This window comes from Lygodium microphyllum, chromosome 18, assembly GCF_053477565.2.
Source record: "Lygodium microphyllum isolate KBCC chromosome 18, Lygodium_microphyllum_v1.1.10, whole genome shotgun sequence".
Taxonomy (NCBI): Eukaryota; Viridiplantae; Streptophyta; class Polypodiopsida; order Schizaeales; family Lygodiaceae; genus Lygodium; species Lygodium microphyllum.
In genome coordinates this window covers 122,237,624-122,258,343 of record NC_141152.1, presented here as the reverse complement: position 1 = coordinate 122,258,343, position 20,720 = coordinate 122,237,624, and the positions used below count along the sequence as shown (strand labels likewise).

The 20,720-nt window shown below is 42.4% G+C and overlaps 1 protein-coding gene across 1 annotated transcript in view; it reads right to left on the bottom strand.

Moving 5' to 3' along the window:
- Positions 1-3,531: 3,531 nt before the first annotated feature.
- The window catches only part of LOC148021322 (uncharacterized), a 51,860-nt gene continuing 34,671 nt past the window's right edge, over positions 3,532-20,720 (bottom strand). The window contains exons 13-16 of the mRNA XM_087699194.1: positions 4,507-4,599; positions 4,357-4,425; positions 4,237-4,279; positions 3,532-4,012 (exon numbers count right to left, since the gene is read on the bottom strand). Coding sequence (XP_087555320.1) covers positions 3,912-4,012; positions 4,237-4,279; positions 4,357-4,425; positions 4,507-4,599 — 306 coding nt within the window. The 3' untranslated portion in view covers positions 3,532-3,911. The remainder of the gene's footprint in view (positions 4,013-4,236; positions 4,280-4,356; positions 4,426-4,506; positions 4,600-20,720) is intronic.

Below are 20,720 nucleotides of genomic sequence, written 5' to 3'. Positions count from 1 at the left end.
CCCAAGCTTCCTACTCCAAAATACAGGCTCTTCAAGTCCATTGCGAGTAGAGAGTCCGTGTAGGCTAGCTTTATTAGGCTTTGACGATCTTGATTGCGAGTCTCAAACGGCTAGGGAATTCCTCATGAGTTCGGAACGTAATAGGGTGGAATTACTATAGATCAAAGGAGTACGTCTTGGGGTTGTCAACGATGACCTCCTCTTATATATATATATATGAGAATTTGGCACAAGGTTAAAAAGATAGGTAAGCCTATATAGCCTTAGCTATATGCTATTTATTTTTCCAATTATGCAGCAAGTCCGCAATGATGATCCCGGTGATCAATATCAATCTCACAATTTGGGCAGCACGACTTGTGATGCTGAGATTGAGGAGGACAGCCCTTCATGCTTAGTCAACAACAATTCATCTTTACTTTTCACACTTTTTCTCTTATGAAAAAATATCAAGGTTTTCCAACTTTAAAACTCACTCCCATCCTCACACTAGTTCACGTGGAGGGGGGAGGAACATTACAATATATCACCTAATATCTAATCTCATAGGCATATCTTTTTATCTTTTAAGCTAATAGATATATTTCTTTTTATGTTTTTGTATAATCTACTGAGCCACATTAGCCTTTTAGGTATGCTAATATACTCTTTGTTTTTCTTACTGACCAATTTTTCTCTTACTCATATATTTACAGGTAAGAAAATGTGTGCATATGTGCATAAACCAGTTCATGTGTGCGTGTGTGTGCATGTGTATATGTGTACATGTGTCATGTGTGGATTATATGTACATTGTGGGTGTTTTTAGATTATACCCCTCATTGCAAGCACATGTTCAACCATTAAAATATCATTTTATTAAGAAATGCATCTCTCTTCTTATAGTGCATGTGCAATTTGTGGGTGTTTTTGGAGTATGCACACATTGCATGCACATGTTTGACCATCAAAATAGCATTCCATCTCATATTTTCAATTAGAAAAGAATTTCACCTCTCTAAGAGAGAGAGAGAGAGAGAGAGAGAGAGAGAGAGAGAGAGAGAGAGCACACACAAAGAAAGCCACATACAACATTTCAAAGACTAATATTTGCCTTTTTTATTATTGAATCACCCTTTAAAAACTTTCTATTTTTTGAATGCCAAACCTCTCCTCCTTGTGTTACATAGGCTCAAGGGTTTTCTCCTTGGTTTGGTAGTCACCCAAGCAAACCTTTAAATAATAAATAGTAAAGATACATAAAGGTGGCATGGACGGCTCTGTGTGTGTGTGTGTGTGATAATCTACTTTGGAGAACACATAAATCGATTTGTGTATGTCTTAATCAATATCATTGAGCTATCCAACCTCATTAACATTAACTCCTAAGCTCCTCTTCATTTACCTATTCACCTTCCAACACTTAAGTTAACTTATTATATAAAGTTGTTTTACAGACACATTGATACCTTTGAAAAAGAATCTAGCAAGTCATGCATCAATGAGACTCACAACAATATTGACGATATGGATCCCCTACAATTATATTGACAACGTGGATCCCCATGGAGATCCAACATGTGAGGGAGGGGAAAGGGGATGCATGTGTAAATGTATCCTCGCCCTTTTGGTTAAGATGAATCCAAAATAGGTTTTTTCTTTTTGTACTGTGGCTTCATTTGCCATATCCTTCATCAATGGCATTATGGCATCAAAAGGGGAAAGGGGATCTATGTGAGGGAGGGGAAAGGGGATCCATGTATAAATGTATCCTTACCCTTTTGATTAAGATACATCCAAAATAGGTTTTCTCTTTTTGTATTGTGCCTTCGTTTGCCATATCCTTCATCCTTTGTGACATCAAAAGGAGCTAGAATGTAATGAGCATGTTGATAGACAAATTGCCACCATTTTGCATGCTTTGTGAACGTCAGTGTTTTTACCACGATCATCCCTAAAATTATTGTGCTTAGTGTTGCTGAAAATCACTTTAGGTCTTTCATTTCTCCATACAAGTTTGACATGCTCAATAATATTGAAATAGTTGTCTTAATACGCTTATAACCCAAATCTTACTTTGAGCACTTATGATGCTTGTAACCCAAATCTAACTTTGACCATTGTCTAATTAGTTTAGATTAATTCCCATATGCACTCGTGGTTAGACTTGGGACGTTTGCATCTCAACCAAATTAAAATGTTTGTTTGAGCATATTGATGAATCTAATCGCTTGCCTTGATTGAAGCACGTGACACATGAACCCATAATGACAATGAAATTAATACATCAACTAGAGGCTAGACTTCTCTCAAAATAGCTCACCAATAAGAAATTAATATAAAATCCCCTTCATACTCCTTACTAGCAATTCACCATCTTGAATAAACTCAACGGGTGAATAAAAGATACAACACCTATGGCAAAGGTCCAAGGTGTGTTCGTGGTTTCACTAGCAAACTATCTACTTTGCCTACGCCTTTCTCAACCAAAAGCCCAAGGGCCATTCAAAGGAACCAAATGTCAACCTCAATACCAAAAAAGTTATGAACTAATTTTTGCTCTCACCATTCAATAGTTGGTGTCACATTGCCTTTACCCTCTCCACCTGTATGTGTATGTTATGGTAGATCCCATTCTCATGATTACAAAGGGAGGAAAGAGAGGGGGTTTGGGGGGGAGGGGAAAGCAAGACCCCAACTAAGTCCACATAGCCTAAACTACAAGTGAATGGAGCACATGTTGCATTCCTAGGTATACTGGAATGTTGTTAAAATTGTTGAATTATAATCTCAACATGAGCAATTCCACCATTACTAAGAAGTATTTGAGGGAAATGAAGCTCTACACACCTTTATAGTTTTGCGAAGATTTGAGGCTACAAGTGTCATGGAGACACAAATACATGGGTTCCAAAAGAACTTAGTCTAAAAACTTCTAAATAACCCCTTGGAAATTCCCCAAAAGTCACCTATGAGAGCACTTGTATCAACGCTTGTGTCAATACTTATGTTAACAATTGTGTCAGCAATTGTCATCACTTGGGTCAACATCTATCTAGAAATTGCCATGAACTAGTATAGATAGGGGTTTTGGGTTATAAGCCCCTTAGTCTTTGCCGATACCAACTAAGGCTCCTACAAGGTAAATCCTCCTCTACTTCACATTTTGTATTCCAATAATTGTCTTGTATCCAAGTCGTCTTTATATCATTCTTCCATATTGAACTTGTACTTCAATATTGTAATATTGTTAAAATAAGAGTTCCAATCCCCCATCAAATTATGTTGTATTAATGTGTGCTCACACATGTTTATGTTTAAACTAGTCCATTGTTGATTCCAGAGAGAATTAAAAAAAGGAAGGAGACTACAGGCTAAAATCTGTGGAGAGTAAAAATCACCTGTCTAGCTTTTAGATTACAACAATAGCACACCTCCGCATGTGTATGTCACTCACTCACACTAATTTTTAAATCAGCCATTAGTTGATTGTTACAAAAGAAATAAAAAGACAGACTACACAATCTAAAACCTTAAGAGAGAAATTGCACTTCGCATCCATGTACAATGGTTTTTAGCTTAAATCTGATTGTAAATATTCTGTATACACCAAGCAGTGTCTTCACACTGCCAAAGAGGAAACAAGCCTGCTGTGAACAAGTCATTCTATCACACTGACACTGAAGGTGACTCTTTCAGACAATTATGTAGGCAGCCTATACATACATCATGAAACTGAAAGATGTCCTTCCATCGAATAATATGTCAAGCCATGAATGAGGCACCACTGGCCATCTTCAAAAGCTACATGCTCATTAGAATTTGGAGCAAAATTGGAGAATAAATGGATATTTTTTCAAAATTTTATGCACGAACAAAATGTTGATTCGGGTCAGATTGATGATTCCATCACTTCTCTTCAAAAGGAACCACTATAATATTATCTCCTCTTGTACACTCATGTTAAGTGTCTTGTGGGGGAGAACAATGCAGCTCGTGACCACCACTTCATCTTCCACCATAACACCTTCACCTGATCAGTGACATGTAAATACACATACAAAAACAGGTGATCATGAATAAGCCGTACAGTCTTTCAAGTAGACTTATCTCAAACAGAACTTCAAATGAGCTTCATGTTTAAATTGTAATGATGTAGAGTCATTGAGAACTAATACACTGGGCCTTTGACATGTCAAAGCTTGACATGCTAATCAGACCAACTGATTCTAAGAAGACATGACTTCTGGGCCATACCAAGAATAGTGATGCCAAGTTTAGCCATGAAGTTGCCAATACCCTGTATCAACAAGGAAATTTCAAAAAGGCTGGAATTAACAAGCAACAGTAATAAGCAACATGTATGATAAGTTTTACCTGCACCCTTGCCCATCTGCCAATTGATGACTTCCATCCAATGATGGAGTGAACAATCAGAGCATTTTCCTGGAATGTGTTTATAGAACAGGATGAGAACACACTAAAAACTGTAATATAGATTCAGGAGGCAGAGAGCACTTCGCACACCTTAACCTCAACCCCGTCAAGGATGATGCAACCAATTAATCGTACACCAGGTCCAATGCGAGCATTTGCAGAGATGGAAACATTTGGGCCAATCTGTTTCATTGTACCATCCACTCATATCTCTCTCTCTCTCTCTCTCTCTCTGTAAAGGATGCTGAATTAAAGAACAATCAGATGTACAATAGGCCACCTGGCCAGCATACAAAATCCCCCGCCCTTTTTATTTCCATAATGGATAGTTATATTATATCAAATCACATGAGGAATACAAAAGTCACAGCAGAAGAGCAGAAGAAATTGCTGTGTGCCAAGGAACCAAGTCCTCCTTAGGGAGAACATCAGGATTCAGCATGCTGAATGAGATCTAATTGCCAATGTAGAAGACCCTTAAGCCTAGATATGTCCTTGGACACCAGAGGCTGAATCAAAAATGCATGACCCAGCTATGCCGGGAGTGGGAAATTGTGCCTTACCAGTCAAAGGGGCACAAAGATGGCCCGACTATAGCTCTCCAAATATTAAACAAGGACCGCATTTTTTTTGCCATAGGGCAGGAAATAAATCTGTGGTGAGAGGATTCCACACTAGTAGTGCAAAAGAAATGATTCCCATTTGAGATTCGGTGCTTGGAAAGAGCCGAGACCAATGGAGTCTTGTTTGAGCCAGCCTTCCATCACAGTCATTTTCAACCCAGTCTTAGATTTGTGTAGGCTGCCTTTGGTGACCAGCCAATGATGATCTTTGATCATGAGATAATACACCTAATTAGCTGAAATCTTTTCAAAAATCAGCCATCCTGCAAGATCCCAATCCTGCCAAGGACGATCAGTATCAAGGGCGGGAAAGGACTACCTCTGCTGCAATACCATCAGAATCTAGCCCCATAAATAACAATAACCCCTAGGGATCCAAAAAGCCACCTGGCTGTGTGGAAGGACATCAATATATTGTAGCTTGCCAAGGTGGCACTAGCAACAGAAATTAAACAGAGGAGGCATGCCATGAGATTAAATTTGGATCAGCCCTCATGTTTCCCATCCCAAGAGAGCAGCCTTGATACAGCCAACAATTCCATCTGGAAAGAGTTAACAGCCCAACAATCCTCTACTGGGTGCCATTGCACTTTCTGCAAAACTAGCTTCCATGAGCATACCAAATGATGCACCGGAAAAGAGGAAAATGTGGAGAACTAATCAACAATGTTAAGGATGTGCTACTACAAGCCCCAAATGGTGGTATTACCATGCACAAGTCCTCAGTCTTCCAAAAAGAACACGTGATAAAGTCCCAAGGGTAATGGTCAATGCACATAGCTCGAAAAAGTGACCAGCAAAGAGCCACCATATGAGTCCTCGGTCTTCCAAAAAGAAACACGTGATAAAGTCCCAAGGGTAATGGTCAATGCACATAGCTCGAAAAAGTGACCAGCGAAGAGCCACCATATGAGTCGCACCATCCACAATAACTCCTCCTCCCATGCTTTTCGGGGTGCAAACATGGCTCCAAAAAATCCAAGAAATACCCGCATGCAATGAGTCCTTTTTCCATAGCATAAAGCAGATGTGCTTGGTAAGATTATTCAAGGTAGTGGTACGTCCAGGGCAAAAGTGGCAAAAAATAAGGAAGCATAGGTAACATGATAGTCTACGTGACTTTGAGACGAATGTGGAATGGTCAGACCTGAGATTTCCAATAAATAAACTTAGACTTGAATTTGTGCAAATTCCATTCCAACAAATTCTTTGGCTACATATCAACACCCAAAGATGCTTGGTGACAATGCCACGAGGTATTAGCACATCCTACCATCACACTTTCAACAAATCTGATTCAGTACAACTGATAAGGGAGAGTTTCAAAGCATTAATACGAAGGCCAGAAGCATACGCAAAAATGTTCCAAATATCCAATGACTTGCGAATTTGCCCCTTCCTACTTTCAAGATAATGAAAGTATCATCAGCCAATGACTAGCCAACAAAGTGTTGACCAAATAAGCTAGCCAACTGTCTAGTATCTGCCAAATCAAAGGACAGCCCTATCTGTGGAACCAAGAAGTTCCTGGAAAATAGCTTTGGCACATATGCACAATGGTCGTTGGATCTGTAACCATTCGACCTTCTGCCTGCTAAAGTCTAACCATGTTTTCTCAAGCAGAAGATACAAGTAAGCTTCGAAAGAATTCATGAAACTGACAAGAATTATCTTCAAATCTCAGTCAAGGTTTGCAATTTCGCCTATTGATAAGATCTCAACTGAAACTAGTTAATAAGATCAGGCAACCGTGCTACCAATGAAAGCAGAAAAGCGTTATCTGGAGAATCGAGCAGCAAAGAACAAACCAAGGCTAGCAATTCCTTTGCAGCCTGCTAACACTGCCTACAAAGAGAAGTATGATGAATGTCTTACTGGTTGGCAAACCTCTACACATTGTAAATCAATTGCTCAAAAGAGAGACTGCCCTTAAATAAGAAGTCGAGCAAGAATCTATGAAGTAATTGCCCCATATTACCATCAAAAACCTTATGTTTCAGGTAGGACGAACTGAAGCATAATGGTAGCTTCCCTATTATCTGAGCAAAAGGAGTGATGGTTTGTGTAGGCGAAATTGATCTGACAAGGCATATTGTTACAACACTCCCATCTTCAAAATCTCTGGCAAAAAAGCATCATCCTGCATCATGTATATATGGTCCAATCAAGACCATGAGGTTGTATACTGTGCCAAATTAAATGTAAATTCTGAGGCCAATGGACAAAGCCAAGGCCAAAGGTCTTTCTTTAGAGCTGCCAAAGTGAAGTCATTCCATGCACAGCTCTCAGCAACATCCATCACACCAAGTGCTCCAAAGTTGACTATAAGGGGTCGATACACATATTGAAATCCCCCATTAGCAAGCTTGGTCTGCCAAGCAACAAATATGCTTTTAGCCTATCCCTAGATCACGTCGAGACAAAGGATCATTTGGTGCATAGAGTCCAATCAGCCACAAAACCTCCCCTTCAAACAAACGATGAAATATTGGGTATTCGTGTAACCAATTATCAAAATATATATCGTCTGTCATAGATTTTAAGATTTTCAAATTACATCAACACCTCAAGTTTCAATTACCAAAATCCGGCCATGCACATCATTCTTAACAAGCACCGGCTGAAATTTCTCATGAACAATCATGAGTATACCGAAGTAGTGCATTGCAAAACCCCCAGCATAGAACAAGTGAAACCCATAGCAATTCACAATTTTCCCTACTTTAGCATGACTCTTATACTCAAGAGCACATAGTACATCCCATCAATTCTCATGAAAAATACACCACATGTCGTGCTACTTGCTACGAGAGCAAATTCCACCCACATTCCAAGTGATGATCTTCATATGTACCAAGAGAATAAAATCAAGTTCGAGGCTGATTGTGCCTCGATTTTACTTTTTCTACTAAAATATCAAGGACTCCCTCATCAAGGAAATTAGATAACACTGCAAACGAACTCAGACCCTAGCACTCAGATTTAGAGGTGGAAGGAATATCCCCCATGTTTGGAGCAGATTGTAGATAACAACCATCCCAAGGGCAATCACCTTGCCTCTTGTATCAAAAGCAAGTCTAGCAAATGGATCCCTTGAGGGATCAGCTGATACCTTCCTACTGGCTGGCTTCTGAGGGACAGAAGGAACTGTTTCACTAGTAGCATGTGCAGAGGGTGGCTCTTCTTTCTGTTGTTCAAAGAGTCCTGCAAAGTGGTAGCCATAGGTGCTGCCCTATCAACATCATCCTTTTTGCCTCTTTTTAGACCAAGCATCAACCCAACCATGTTCAAGCTGATCCAAAGGCTGCACGGGCTGTTTTCCTTTATCCAGATTTTTTACTACCAAGGGCCTCATCATCCTAAGAGCCCTCAACAATGAGATCATCATTGATGGGCAGAGCAATCCCGACATCTAGAGCTACATTTTTTCTTTGGGCACTAAGCCACATAAAATGCCCCAACTGTTCATAGAAGAAGCAGTGGCCCGCAAAAGTGCCCTATTTCAAGCAAAAATGCAAACAATGCATTCTAGGATGCAACAAATTAGGCCTTTTACAAAAAGTATCCCACGCCATGCATACATGGTTGTGATTTGTGGCCCTCAAACTAGGGGGAACCAAGACAATGCCAATAGCTGCCATAGCATCTTTTAGCAAAGGCCAACACATAACAAGAAAGCCCTCCACTTCCACCCTCAACAAGCATTCCCGGTGAAGCAAACATTAGAGGTCTACCATCAGTCTGCATGGCAGAACATGAACTAAACATCTATCAAAGAACAAGGCCAACCATACCAAGAGATCATCGTGCTACTTCACTGATTTGAGCAGCACTTCATAAAAATCCCTAGGTTGTGAGGGGGTGAGAGGATCGAGGTGCAGCTGAGAGTGCAGTAGACAGTGTGAGAGTGAGAGTACAAAGTACAACCCTTAAACCTTAGGGTTGTAGGGGGTGTTCACACCCGAACACGGTAAGTGCACATAAGTGTGTAACATAAGCACATAAGAAAATAAGACTATAAGTCTGGGGGAAAAAACCTCTCCTACCGAGAGTAAAAAGTGCCCCGGGTGTCCTACTGATCACCGACACTCCCATATGAGCGTAGGCGTAACTGAGGTGTGAGTCAAATACCCAACAAACCCCCTTGGAGTGAAGAGTGATCAAGAGTACAAGGATCATCCGCCACCAAAGGATATCAAATTTAAAGCATCGCGAAATGCTTCAAATTTGTCACGAGGAAGAGCTTTGGTGAAGATGTCTGCCGCATTACTGGTGGTAGGACAATAGACAAGGCTGATATCACCTGCATGTAGCCTCTCTCTGACAAAGTGATAATGGATCTCAATGTGTTTCGTGCGGGCATGAAACACTGGGCTCCGTGCCACTGCAATGGCACTCTGACTGTCAGTGAACAAAGGAGTAGGCTCCGTAACAGATACATCCAGATCAGCTAGCAAGCGTCTAAGCCATACGCATTCAACTGTGGTAGTGAAAGCTGCCTTGTATTCGGCTTCACACGACGATGTGGCAACAGTGGATTGTTTCTTGCTAAGCCAAGAAATGCAAGAAGAGCCAAGAAAGAAACAATTGCCACTAATGGAGTGACGTGTATCATAATCACCAGCCCAATCAGAATCACTGTAAGCATGTAACTGCAGTGGTCCCCCCTTGGCATAAAGCAACCCAAGAGATCTAGTACCCTGCAAGTAACGAAAAACACGCTTGACAGCTTGCCAATGTGACATACGTGGCTGATGCATATACCTGCTCAAAGTTGAAACTGCAAACTGTATGTCCGGCCTAGTGTTGCATAGGTAGATAAGACATCCAACTATAGGAGCATATGTATGTATATCAAACAAATCACTGTCATCATGTAATGACAGTTTCAGTCCAGGTTCCATGGGGGTACAAACTGGCTTGCAATCCTGTAAGCCAAACTTCTCAAGAAGCTGCCCAATATACCTTGACTGTGATAGCCCAATACCTCGAGCATCATGTATGAACTGGATGCTCAAGTAGTAATGCAAAATTCCCAAGTCAGACATGTCAAAAGTTTGCTGCAAATTTTGTTTGAATGCTGAAATCTGATCAGCATGTGTTCCAGTGAGCAAAAGGTCATCAACATAAAGACATATAATCAGCATAGATCCCCCTTCTTTACATACATAGAGGGTAGACTCAGATGAGCTGTTTAGAAACCCCTGACCAAGCAAGAAAGCATCTATTTTTGCATGCCAAGCTCTAGGAGCTTGTTTCAAACCATATAGTGCCTTTTTGAGCTTGCAAACCAAATGTTCTAAGCCTTCAACTGCAAAACCAATGGGCTGTTGTACATAAACTTCCTCTTGAAGTTCCCCATGTAAAAATGCAGTCTTGGTATCCAGCTGATGCACTGTCCAACCATAATGTGCAGCCAAAGCAATCATAGACCTGATGGTCGTCATACGGGAAGTAGGAGCAAATGTCTCCTCATAGTCAATGCTCTTTTTCTATGCGTAGCCTTTAGCTACAAGCCATGCCTTGTATTTATCAATGGATCCATCTGCTTTCCTTTTCAATTTGTAGACCCATTTCGTTCCAATGGCTTTCTTCCCAAATGGCAAAGACACCAAATCCCAAGTTTGATTCTTAGTGATAGAATCTAATTCAGCTTGCATTGCTGCAATCCAATGCACACTGTGTTGTGCATCCTCAAAACATTCACGCTCTTCATTATCAAAAGTACTTGTTGCCATAACAAACTCCATGGTATGTGCTGAATCATGCAAACGAGTTTGTCTTCTAGTACGACCAGCCATGGGTGCATCCAAAGGACTATCTTGCATAGTCTGCAAATACCATCTAGGTAACTGTCTAGCTTCCTGACTGTGTGCAAGCTCTTGCTGAATTTCAGTTTCAGCATTATACTGAATATTCCGATCATCCAATGGCTGAATTTCTGCACTTTCCATAGGAGCAGTTGGCTGAACAGTAGGTTCATTTTCTGAAGCTCCAGCTGAATCACCAAAAGTAATGGGCAGCAGCCCTTCAAAAACATCACGGGCAGCCTGATATGTGTCCAAACCAGCCAAGGATAATTCTGATTTTTCATCAAAAACAACATCCCTGCTGACAAAAACCTTCTTTGTAATGGGATCATAGAGTCTGTAGCCTTTGCTCTCACTACTATATCCCATAAAAATGCACTTAACAACCTTGTTGTCCAACTTTTTTCTAAGTACCTGTGGAATATGGGCATAGGCAAGACACCCAGAGGTACGGAAGTGACCAGCAGAAGGTTTACGGCTGTTCCAAGCCTCAAAAGGTGTGATGGTCTTCAAGGCTTTGGTAGGGCATCTGTTCAAAATATGGCAAGCACACATGACTGTTTCCATCCAAAAACTATGAGGCAAGCTCTTTGCCTTCAGCATACATCTGGCCATCTCCATGAGTGACCGATTCTTCCTCTCTACTACCCCATTCTGCTGGGGAGTATAGGCAGTAGTGTACTGATGGACTATGCCTCTCTTCTTCAAAAAAGAATTTAGTATAGAGGACATGTATTCCCCCCCTCGGTCCGAACGGAGAGTCTTAATTTTGCATCCAGATTGATTTTCAACAAGTGCACTGAAAGCCAAAAATGCATCATACACTTCTAACTTCTTTTTCAAACAGTAGACCCAACAAAAGCGTATAAAGTCATCAATTAATGTCACAAAATAATAACAACCGCCCAATGACATTGTTTGCATAGACCCACAAACATCTGAATGCACCAACTGCAATCTAGTTGTTGCTCTGAAAGCAACATCACGGGAAAATGAGAAACGATGCATTTTCCCCAAAATGCATCCCTCGCATAAGTGCTCAGGAGGTCTCTCCAAGAGAGGTAAGCCATCCAGCATCTGAGTACGTTGCAAAAGCATCAAGCTGCCAAAGTTTACATGCCCCAAACGAGCATGCCATAACTCCGCCTGTATCATAGCAGGAGTAAGAGTGGATGTCAAGTATGCCGACTGATCTACTGAAAGAGCATCCAACTCATATAAACCATGACACAAAGATCCTGTCAAGACCAAAGTCATGCGTTCTTTATCTCTAACCATGCAACGGTCATCATCAAATGTGACCTGCAAACCACAACGTGCCAAAGAGGAAATAGATAGTAAATTCTTCTTGATTCCAGGCACAAACAAAGCATCCTACAGGCGGAGAATAGAGCCATCAATGGTTGTGAGCTGAATCTCCCCAATACCACGAACAGGGTATGATGCATTATTGGCACACTGTACAGATTTCCCAACAGGAGGTGCACTAACTGAAGCTAACAAATCTCTGCGAGATGTAATATGCCTAGAAGCACCACTGTCAAAGAACCAAGTGTCAGCATCTTCTGTAGAGCTAAGTGCTCTATCAGCCCAAGAGATGTCATAACTGCAAGTGTAAAAACAATAGTCCTTGTCTACAACAAAGGACGCAGACTCACTAGCAGTGGAAGGAGTAGTAGAAACAGACATTCCTGACTCCTCCTTCTCTTTGGCAATGCGCTTCCTGCACTCAATGATATAGTGGCCTGGCTTCTTACAATAATGACATTTTCCTTTTTTAGCTTGCGTCCCCCCTTGTGTCTGATTCTGTGATGTGCCAGAAGTACCAGAACTCTGTGGAGCATTTTTCACCTTGCTGTTTTTGCCTTTCTGTCTTGCCACAAAAGCCTGCTCAAAGACTATAGCATCCATACCACTATTTTTTCTTGTTTGCTTCTCCTCTAGAAGCAAACCAACCAGCTGAATAAAAGTGAGTGGGTGCTCAGCAATCCTCATGGTGAGGTTCAAGGCAGTATGAAAAGACAAATACGAAGGAGGTAAGGAATTCAAGGTGGTGGATATCAGCTGTGCATCCGAAAAGTACTCATCTACATTCATGAGCTGCTCCCGCAAGTCCTGAATCTTATTCAAGTGATCCTGCATAGAATCACCCTCATTCATCTTCAAAGTCTCTAACTCTTTCTTCAAGAAAGAGATTCGAGTCTCATTCTTTCCTGCAAACATACGCTCCAAAGTCAGCCATGCATCTCGTAAAGAAGATGTTGAACGAATATGAGGGATGATGGACTGCTGAACCGCCAAAGCAATCAGCGACAAAGCCTGTGCATCTCGTGTATCCCAAGCTTTTTGAGCTGCAGTTCTTGGAGGAAGTGGCTGAGGTGGAGCGGGCTGAGGTCCCCGTTGTCCACGTGCCCCTTAAGGAGGAGTAACGGGAGCTACAACTCCCGGTCAAGTTTCCTCTCCACTGACATAATCCCATAAATTCTTAGCCACTAATACATTCTTCATCATGAATGACCATAGCAAATAATTGTTTCCATCCAATCTAACTTCCTTGGATACATACGTAAATACATCACCTCCCTGATTTGCCATGATGACAAATTTCCAAAGACAAATGAGCAATGTCAAAGCAGTAAGAGCTGGAAATCTGCAAATTTCCAGAAATTGCAGCAAGTACACTTTGCAATTAATGTGCAAGGGTGTACTCTGTCAAAAACTGTCTTAATGCACGCTTCCCAAGGTGCAAACAATGCTCAACAACACTATAATGTCAAAATCCCCAAAATTTCTTGCCTCAAGTGTGTTCAAAACAGTCTTTCTGTGACTGTAGCTGCAGCTCATATGCAAATGTCCTCAAAAAACATAAAAGCCCCAATATGTCTGATAAATTTGGCCAGAAATTTGCATTCAATGTGTCCCAGACACATTTCTGAATGTTGTGCCTGCTGCGCAGGAATCCTCTCTTCCAGAAATTTATCTGGAATGAAAGGATAAAGGAAAAAAAAAATTAAAAAATACCTGACGTACTGACAGGCAGTCGTTGACCATTCAGCGTGGTGCTGACGGGTGACGCGGCGCAGCAGTAGACGTGGCAGGAGCCGGAGTCGCTGACGACACCTGAACAAAGGCGTCGCAGGCAGGTGGCGCAGCACAGGAGGCAAGCACTGGTTCAGACGGGGTATGCAGGTGGCGCGCTGGCGGAGTAGGCGGAGCCTCTAGCAGACAGGTGGCGCGCTGGGCAGAACACGCGCAGGTACAGGTGGCGCTGAGGGCGTCTGGAGCTGCACGCTGGCGGACGGACAGACACAAGGGCACGTTGGGCTGAGGTGGCGGCGCCTGCAAGGTGGCGCGCTAGGACAGGACTGGCGGGTGGAGCTGTGCAGGCAACTAGAGCTGTCGATGTGGAGCTGCGCGTTGGCTACTCAGCGCAGGGAGGCTGCACAGGTACAGGTGGCGCCTCCAGCTGACAGTCGACTGCAGACTGGCGACTCGGGGGCAGAACTGGCAGGGGTTGCAGAACTTACAGGGGCTGCATACAGTGAGGGCTACAGTCTGCAGACTGCAGACTGCTCTGATACCAAATGTGAGGGGGTGAGAGGATCGAGGTGCAGCTGAGAGTGCAGCAGACAGTGTGAGAGTGAGAGTACAAAGTACAACCCTTAAACCTTAGGGTTGTAGGGGGTGTTTATACCCGAACACGGTAAGTGCCCATAAGTGTGTAACATAAGCACATAAGAAAATAAGACTATAAGTCTGGGGGAAAAAACCTCTCCTACCGAGAGTAAAAAGTGCCCCAGTGTCGTACTGATCACCGACACTTCCATATGAGCGTAGGCGTAAGTGAGGCGTGAGTCAAATACCCAACATAGGTCCCATGAAAATTTCATCCACACAGTCCCCTTGCAACAAGGACTACAACCACTAGTAGATCCAAGAAAGCATTAGGATCTTACTTGTGAAGAAAAGGATAACTTGTCTTTCGTGGAATACCAAGAAAGAGTGTAAGACAATCTTTGTATCCATAGTAGCACCTAAGACATCATCTTTATCCTGATCACAAAATGTTTTTTTATTACGTTGGACATACTCACTCAGCAATGTGTTGGCAAACTCCAATACATACTCCTAGTCTAAATCCTAAGATTCATCAAGAGAAGAAGTGACATGTGCATAGTACTGTCCTTGTGGTCCCATAGTTTCATCTAAAGCATGTTCGCAAGCTAAATATTGAAGCAAGGCCCTATCTCCTCCATACAAGGAACCATTTCCTTCTCTTGCTCTTTAGTTTTAAAGTCTAGCCCAAGGGCTTGGTCAATGAATGCTATATCAAGACCAATCATTTTTGTTTACCGCATTTCATACTGATTAACCACTTAAACAGCCCCAAAACAAGTTTAATTTAATGAAAACCCTAAAATAGAGAGCAATTCGAGAGAGTGAAGTGAAACCCTAATTTAGAAGGGTCCCGTGCATGTTTCTCACCCTTGTATGCAAATCTCAACCATCAATCTCCCACCACATGGCGGTCTAGCCTTCGCGACTATTGCCATCACCTCATTTGCTCCTCTACTGCGGCGTTCTACTACTCCATTTTACTGCCACGTTTTACTAGTGCGTTTTATTGCAATGTTCTACTGCCGCATTCTACTACCACATCCTACTACCGCATTCTACTACGGCATTCTACTGTCACATTTTACTACGGTATTCTACTACTATGTTTTGTTGCTTCACCCACATCATCAGGCATTATCCTCTACGATCACCATGTTTCTCTCACTCTGTCACTCTAACTGGTGGTACAGCACTTGGGATCCATCTTTGGTGGATGTCACTCTTCGACACACTGCTCTGCCCTTGGGCACACTGTATACTCTTGAATTCATTTACAGCATTCATTCACTTCAGAGTGCGCGGGTAGCGGAAGCGTGAAGATTTGCAGCAGAGGAAGTGAGCAGGTGAGTGAGAGTGAGAATAAGAGTGACGAATCGATTTGGGTGTACCAACAAAAATGTGTTGGTACACAAAGAATAAAATGTATTTATACTTGGGGCCCGTAAGGGTGCATTCACATGTACAACATAATACACGTGTAAAATACACGCAGGTGAATAAAGGACCTTTACATCCCAACAACCTCCCACTTAAAGGTCCGGAGTGAACCTTTAACCAACTCCCACTAGTCGTATGCAATGCTCATGCTGAGCCTTGTCTAGACTTTTAGTGAGAACATCTGCAGGTTGTCCTGTGTTTTGATCTTGGTCAATGTGATTAGACCATCCTCCAAAATCTGTCTGATAAAGTGATATCGCACATCAATATGCTTTGTGCGTGAATGATACATGGCATTTTTAGCCAGATACACAGCACTCTGGCTATCACATCCCAACACTGGAGTACTCATAGACATGCCGAGATCCTCTGCGAGTCTGCTCAACCATATAGCTTCCTTAGAAGCTTCAGTAGCTGATATGTATTCAGCTTCAGTAGTACTCAGTGCTACGATGTTCTGCAACCTGGAGCACCAAGAGACGGCCCCTCCAGCAACTGTATAGACATACCCGCTAGTGGACCTGCGAGTGTCTAACTCACCTGCCATGTCTGCATCACAATAACCCTGCAGATTAAGTGCACCCTGCCCATAGCAAATACACTTTCTTTGTGTACCCTTCAGATATCTAAGAATACACTTGACAACCTCCCAATGTGGTTTGCCAGGATTTGACATAAACCTGCTGACAACTCCCACTGCATGAGCAATGTCTGGACGAGTAGCCACCATAGCATACATAAGAGAGCCACAAGCTGATGCATAAGAGACTCCCTTCATAGCATTGGCTTCCATGTCATCTTTTGGGCTGTTGGCTTTACTAAGCTTAAGGTATGGAGGTAAGGGTACTCCGAGAGGCTTAGCTTCAGCCATGTTAAATCTGTCCAATACCTTTTCAATGTACTTTTCTTGAGATAAGAACAACAATTTCTGCGTTCTATCCCTACGAATCCTCATGCCCAATATATGCTCTGCATTCCCCAAATCTTTCATGGAAAAAGCTGATTTCAGCTGATCTTTGAGAGCATCCAAGCTAGTCTTTCTCTTCCCAGCTAACAACATATCATCCACATACAAAACAAGTATGATAGGGCTGCCATCTATATCCTTTTTCGTATACAAACAATGATCTGCATGGCTGCGTGTAAACCCATGTGAAAGCATAAAAGTGTCAAACTTTTTGTACCACTGCCGTGGTGCTTGTTTCAGCCCATATAAGTTGCGTTTTAGTTTACACACCAACTGCTCTTTTCCAGGAACTACAAAACCCTCAGGCTGTTTCATGTAGATCTCCTCATCAATGTCACCATGCAGAAAAGCTGTTTTCACATCAATTTGGTACAGCTCTAAATCCAATACAGCAGTGAGAGCAAAAAGCACACGTAGTGTGGTCATCTTCACGACAGGTGAGAAGACCTCCTGGAAGTCAATCCCTTCCTTCTGTGCATACCCTTTGGCAACCAATCTTGCCTTGTACTTGGGTTTCCCATCAACTGTCTTTACTTTGTAAACCCATTTGTTTGGAAGAGGCTTTCTTCCTTTGGGCAACAACACAAGATCCCAAGTATCATTAGCATACAGAGATTTAATCTCTTCCTGCATAGCTAGCTCCCACTTATTGCTGAATTTGCATGACTTAGCCTCTTTATATGTCAGAGGCTCACCCTCATCAGTAAGCATCACATAATGCAAAGAGGGGTCATACCTATGTGGCTGCCTTCTTAGGCGTGTAGACCTGCGTACCCAATGATCTACATTCTCAAGAATCAGATCTACATCTGGAGGCATGTTATTTTCAGTATTTATTGGCTGCTGTAAGCCATTTTCGGCATGCTGTTCATGCTGTACAGCACCTTCATTTTCATTTCCAACACCTGCATTTTCATAATCAGCAAGTCTATCTTGCTGTCCATGACCTCCCTGTGCTTCTATTTGCTGTCCATCATCATTTGGCTTAAAGATAACCGGCTGATCATCAATTTCAGCCTGTGGTACAACACCATGAGGCTCATCATTTGAAGTAATAGGTGGCTGCGAATTCTGAAATTTGACCTTTTTCATGTCTTCATCAGAGGCTAAAGTACTTTTCAGCAACTTTGCCTCATTAAACACAACATTTCGGCTGCGAACAATTTTCTTGGACTGAGGTAGCCACACTCTATAGCCAAATTCACCCTCATCACCATAGCCCATGAAAATGCCTTTGGTGGATTTCGGGTCAAGGATTTTGGTGGATGCCATTATTTAAGGACCTGTTTGGAGAGCGGTTGCAAATGTGAACCGCGGTTTTAAGTGCCTCTCCCCAAAATTCATGAGGGAGATTAGCAGTGGACAGCATGCACCGCACTCTCTCACATAGAGTCCTATTGTATCTTTCAACCACACCATTTGAAGAAGGGCTGTAAGGGGCTGTAAGCTCCCTCTTGATCCCATGCAAGTCACAAAAGGACTTAAATTCATTAGACGTGAACTCACCCCCATTATCAGTTCTCAAGCATTTCAACTTTCTACCTGTCTGAGTGGTCACGAATGCATGAAAAGTTTTAAAAACAGCAAACACTTCACTTTTCTTTTTCAACAAATAAACCCAAATCTTCCTGGAACAATCATCAATAAAAGAGGCAAAATATGCAACACCGCCCAACGATTTCAAAGGCATGCTACATACATCAAAATGCACTAAGTCCAATACATTTGACTTACGGGAGACACCAGAGTAAAAGGAATTTTTCATTTGCTTTCCAAACTGACAGTCATTACAAAAATCATGAGGGAGATTCGCAGTGGACAGCATGCACCGCACTCTCTCACATAGAGTCCTATTGTATCTTTCAATCACACCATTTGAAGAAGGGCTGTAAGGGGCTGTAAGCTCCCTCTTGATCCCATGCAAGTCACAAAAGGACTTAAATTTATTAGACGTGAACTCTGTCAGATGGGAGAGGATCGAGGTGCAGCTGAAGTGCAGTAGACAGTGTGAGAGTGAGAGACAGAGTTGAGCACGACACCCAATGCAATAGTACTGAATAGAGTGTAAGCTGAAAGTACAAATGATAACCCTTATACCTTAGAGTTATAAGGGGATGTTCACACCCGAACACAGTAAGTGCCCGTAAGTGTGCACCACAAGCACATACAAAATAGTGCACATAATCTGGGGGAAAAAACCTCTCCTACCGAGAGTAAAAAGTGCCCCAGTGTCCCAGTGATCACCCGCACACTCCCATATGAGCGTAGGCGTAAGTAAGGCGTGTGAGATACCCAACAAATCCCCCTGGAGTGAAGAGTGATCAAGTGTACAAGGATCATCCGCCACCAAAGGGCGTCAAATTCAAAGCATCGCGAAATGCTTCAAATTTATCTCGTGGAAGAGCTTTGGTGAAGATGTCTGCCACATTGCTGGTGGTAGGACAGTAGACAAGGCTGATATCACCTGCATGTAGCCTCTCTCTGACAAAGTGGTAGTGAATCTCTATGTGTTTCGTGCGAGCATGAAACACAGGGTTCCGTGCCACTGCAATGGCACTCTGACTGTCAGTATATAAAGGAGTAGGCTCCGTAACAGATACATCCAAATCAGCAAGTAAGCGTCTAAGCCATACGCACTCAACTGCAGTAGTGAAGGCTGCCTTGTACTCAGCTTCACATGACGACGTGGCAACAGTGGATTGTTTCTTGCTAACCCAAGAAATGCATGACGAGCCAAGAAAGAAACAATTGCCACTAGTGGAGTGACGAGTATCAAAATCACCAGCCCAATCAGAGTCACTGTAAGCATGTAACTGCAGTGGTCCCCCCTTGGCATAAAGCAATCCAAGAGCTCTAGTACCCTGCAAGTAACGAAACACACGCTTCACAGCTTGCCAATGCGACATACGAGGCTGATGCATGTACCTGCTCAAAACTGAAACGGCAAACTGTATGTCTGGCCGAGTGTGGCATAGATAGATGAGACATCCCACTGCTGGAGCATAAGTATGGATATCAAACAAATCACTGTCATCATGTAATGACAGTTTGAGCCCAGGTTCCATGGGTGTACAAACTGGCTTGCAATCCTGTAAGCCAAACTTCTCAAGAAGTTGCCCAATGTACCTTGACTGACATAATCCAATGCCTCTAGCATCATGTACAAACTGGATGCCCAAGTAATAATGCAAAATACCCAAGTCAGACATGTCAAAAGTTTGCTGTAAATTATTTTTGAATGCTGAAATCTGATCAGCACGTGTTCCAGTGAGCAAAAGGTCGTCTACATATAGACACAAAATCAGCATGGATCCCCCTTCTTTATGTACATAAAGGGTAGACTCAGATGGGCTGTTTACAAACCCCTGACTAAGCAAGAAGGCATCTATCTTTGCGTACCAAGCTCGTGGAGCTTGTTTCAAACCATATAGAGCTTTTTTCAGCTTGCATACTAAATTTTCTGAGCCTTCAACTGCAAAACCAATGGGCTGCTGTACATACACTTCTTCCTGAAGTTCCCCATGTAAGAATGCAGTCTTTATATCCAGCTGATGCACTTTCCAACCAAAATGTGCAGCCAAGGCAATCATAGACCGAATGGTCGTCATACGGGAGGTAGGAGCAAAGGTCTCCTCATAGTCAATGCCCTTTTTCTGTGCGTAGCCTTTAGCTACCAGCCGTGCCTTGTACTTATCTATGGATCCATCTGCATTCCTTTTCAATTTGTAGACCCATTTCGTACCAATGGCACGCTTGCCAACTGGCAAAGACACCAAATCCCAAGTATGATTCTTATGAATAGAATCCAATTCAGCTTGCATGGCTGCCATCCAATGCACACTATGTCGT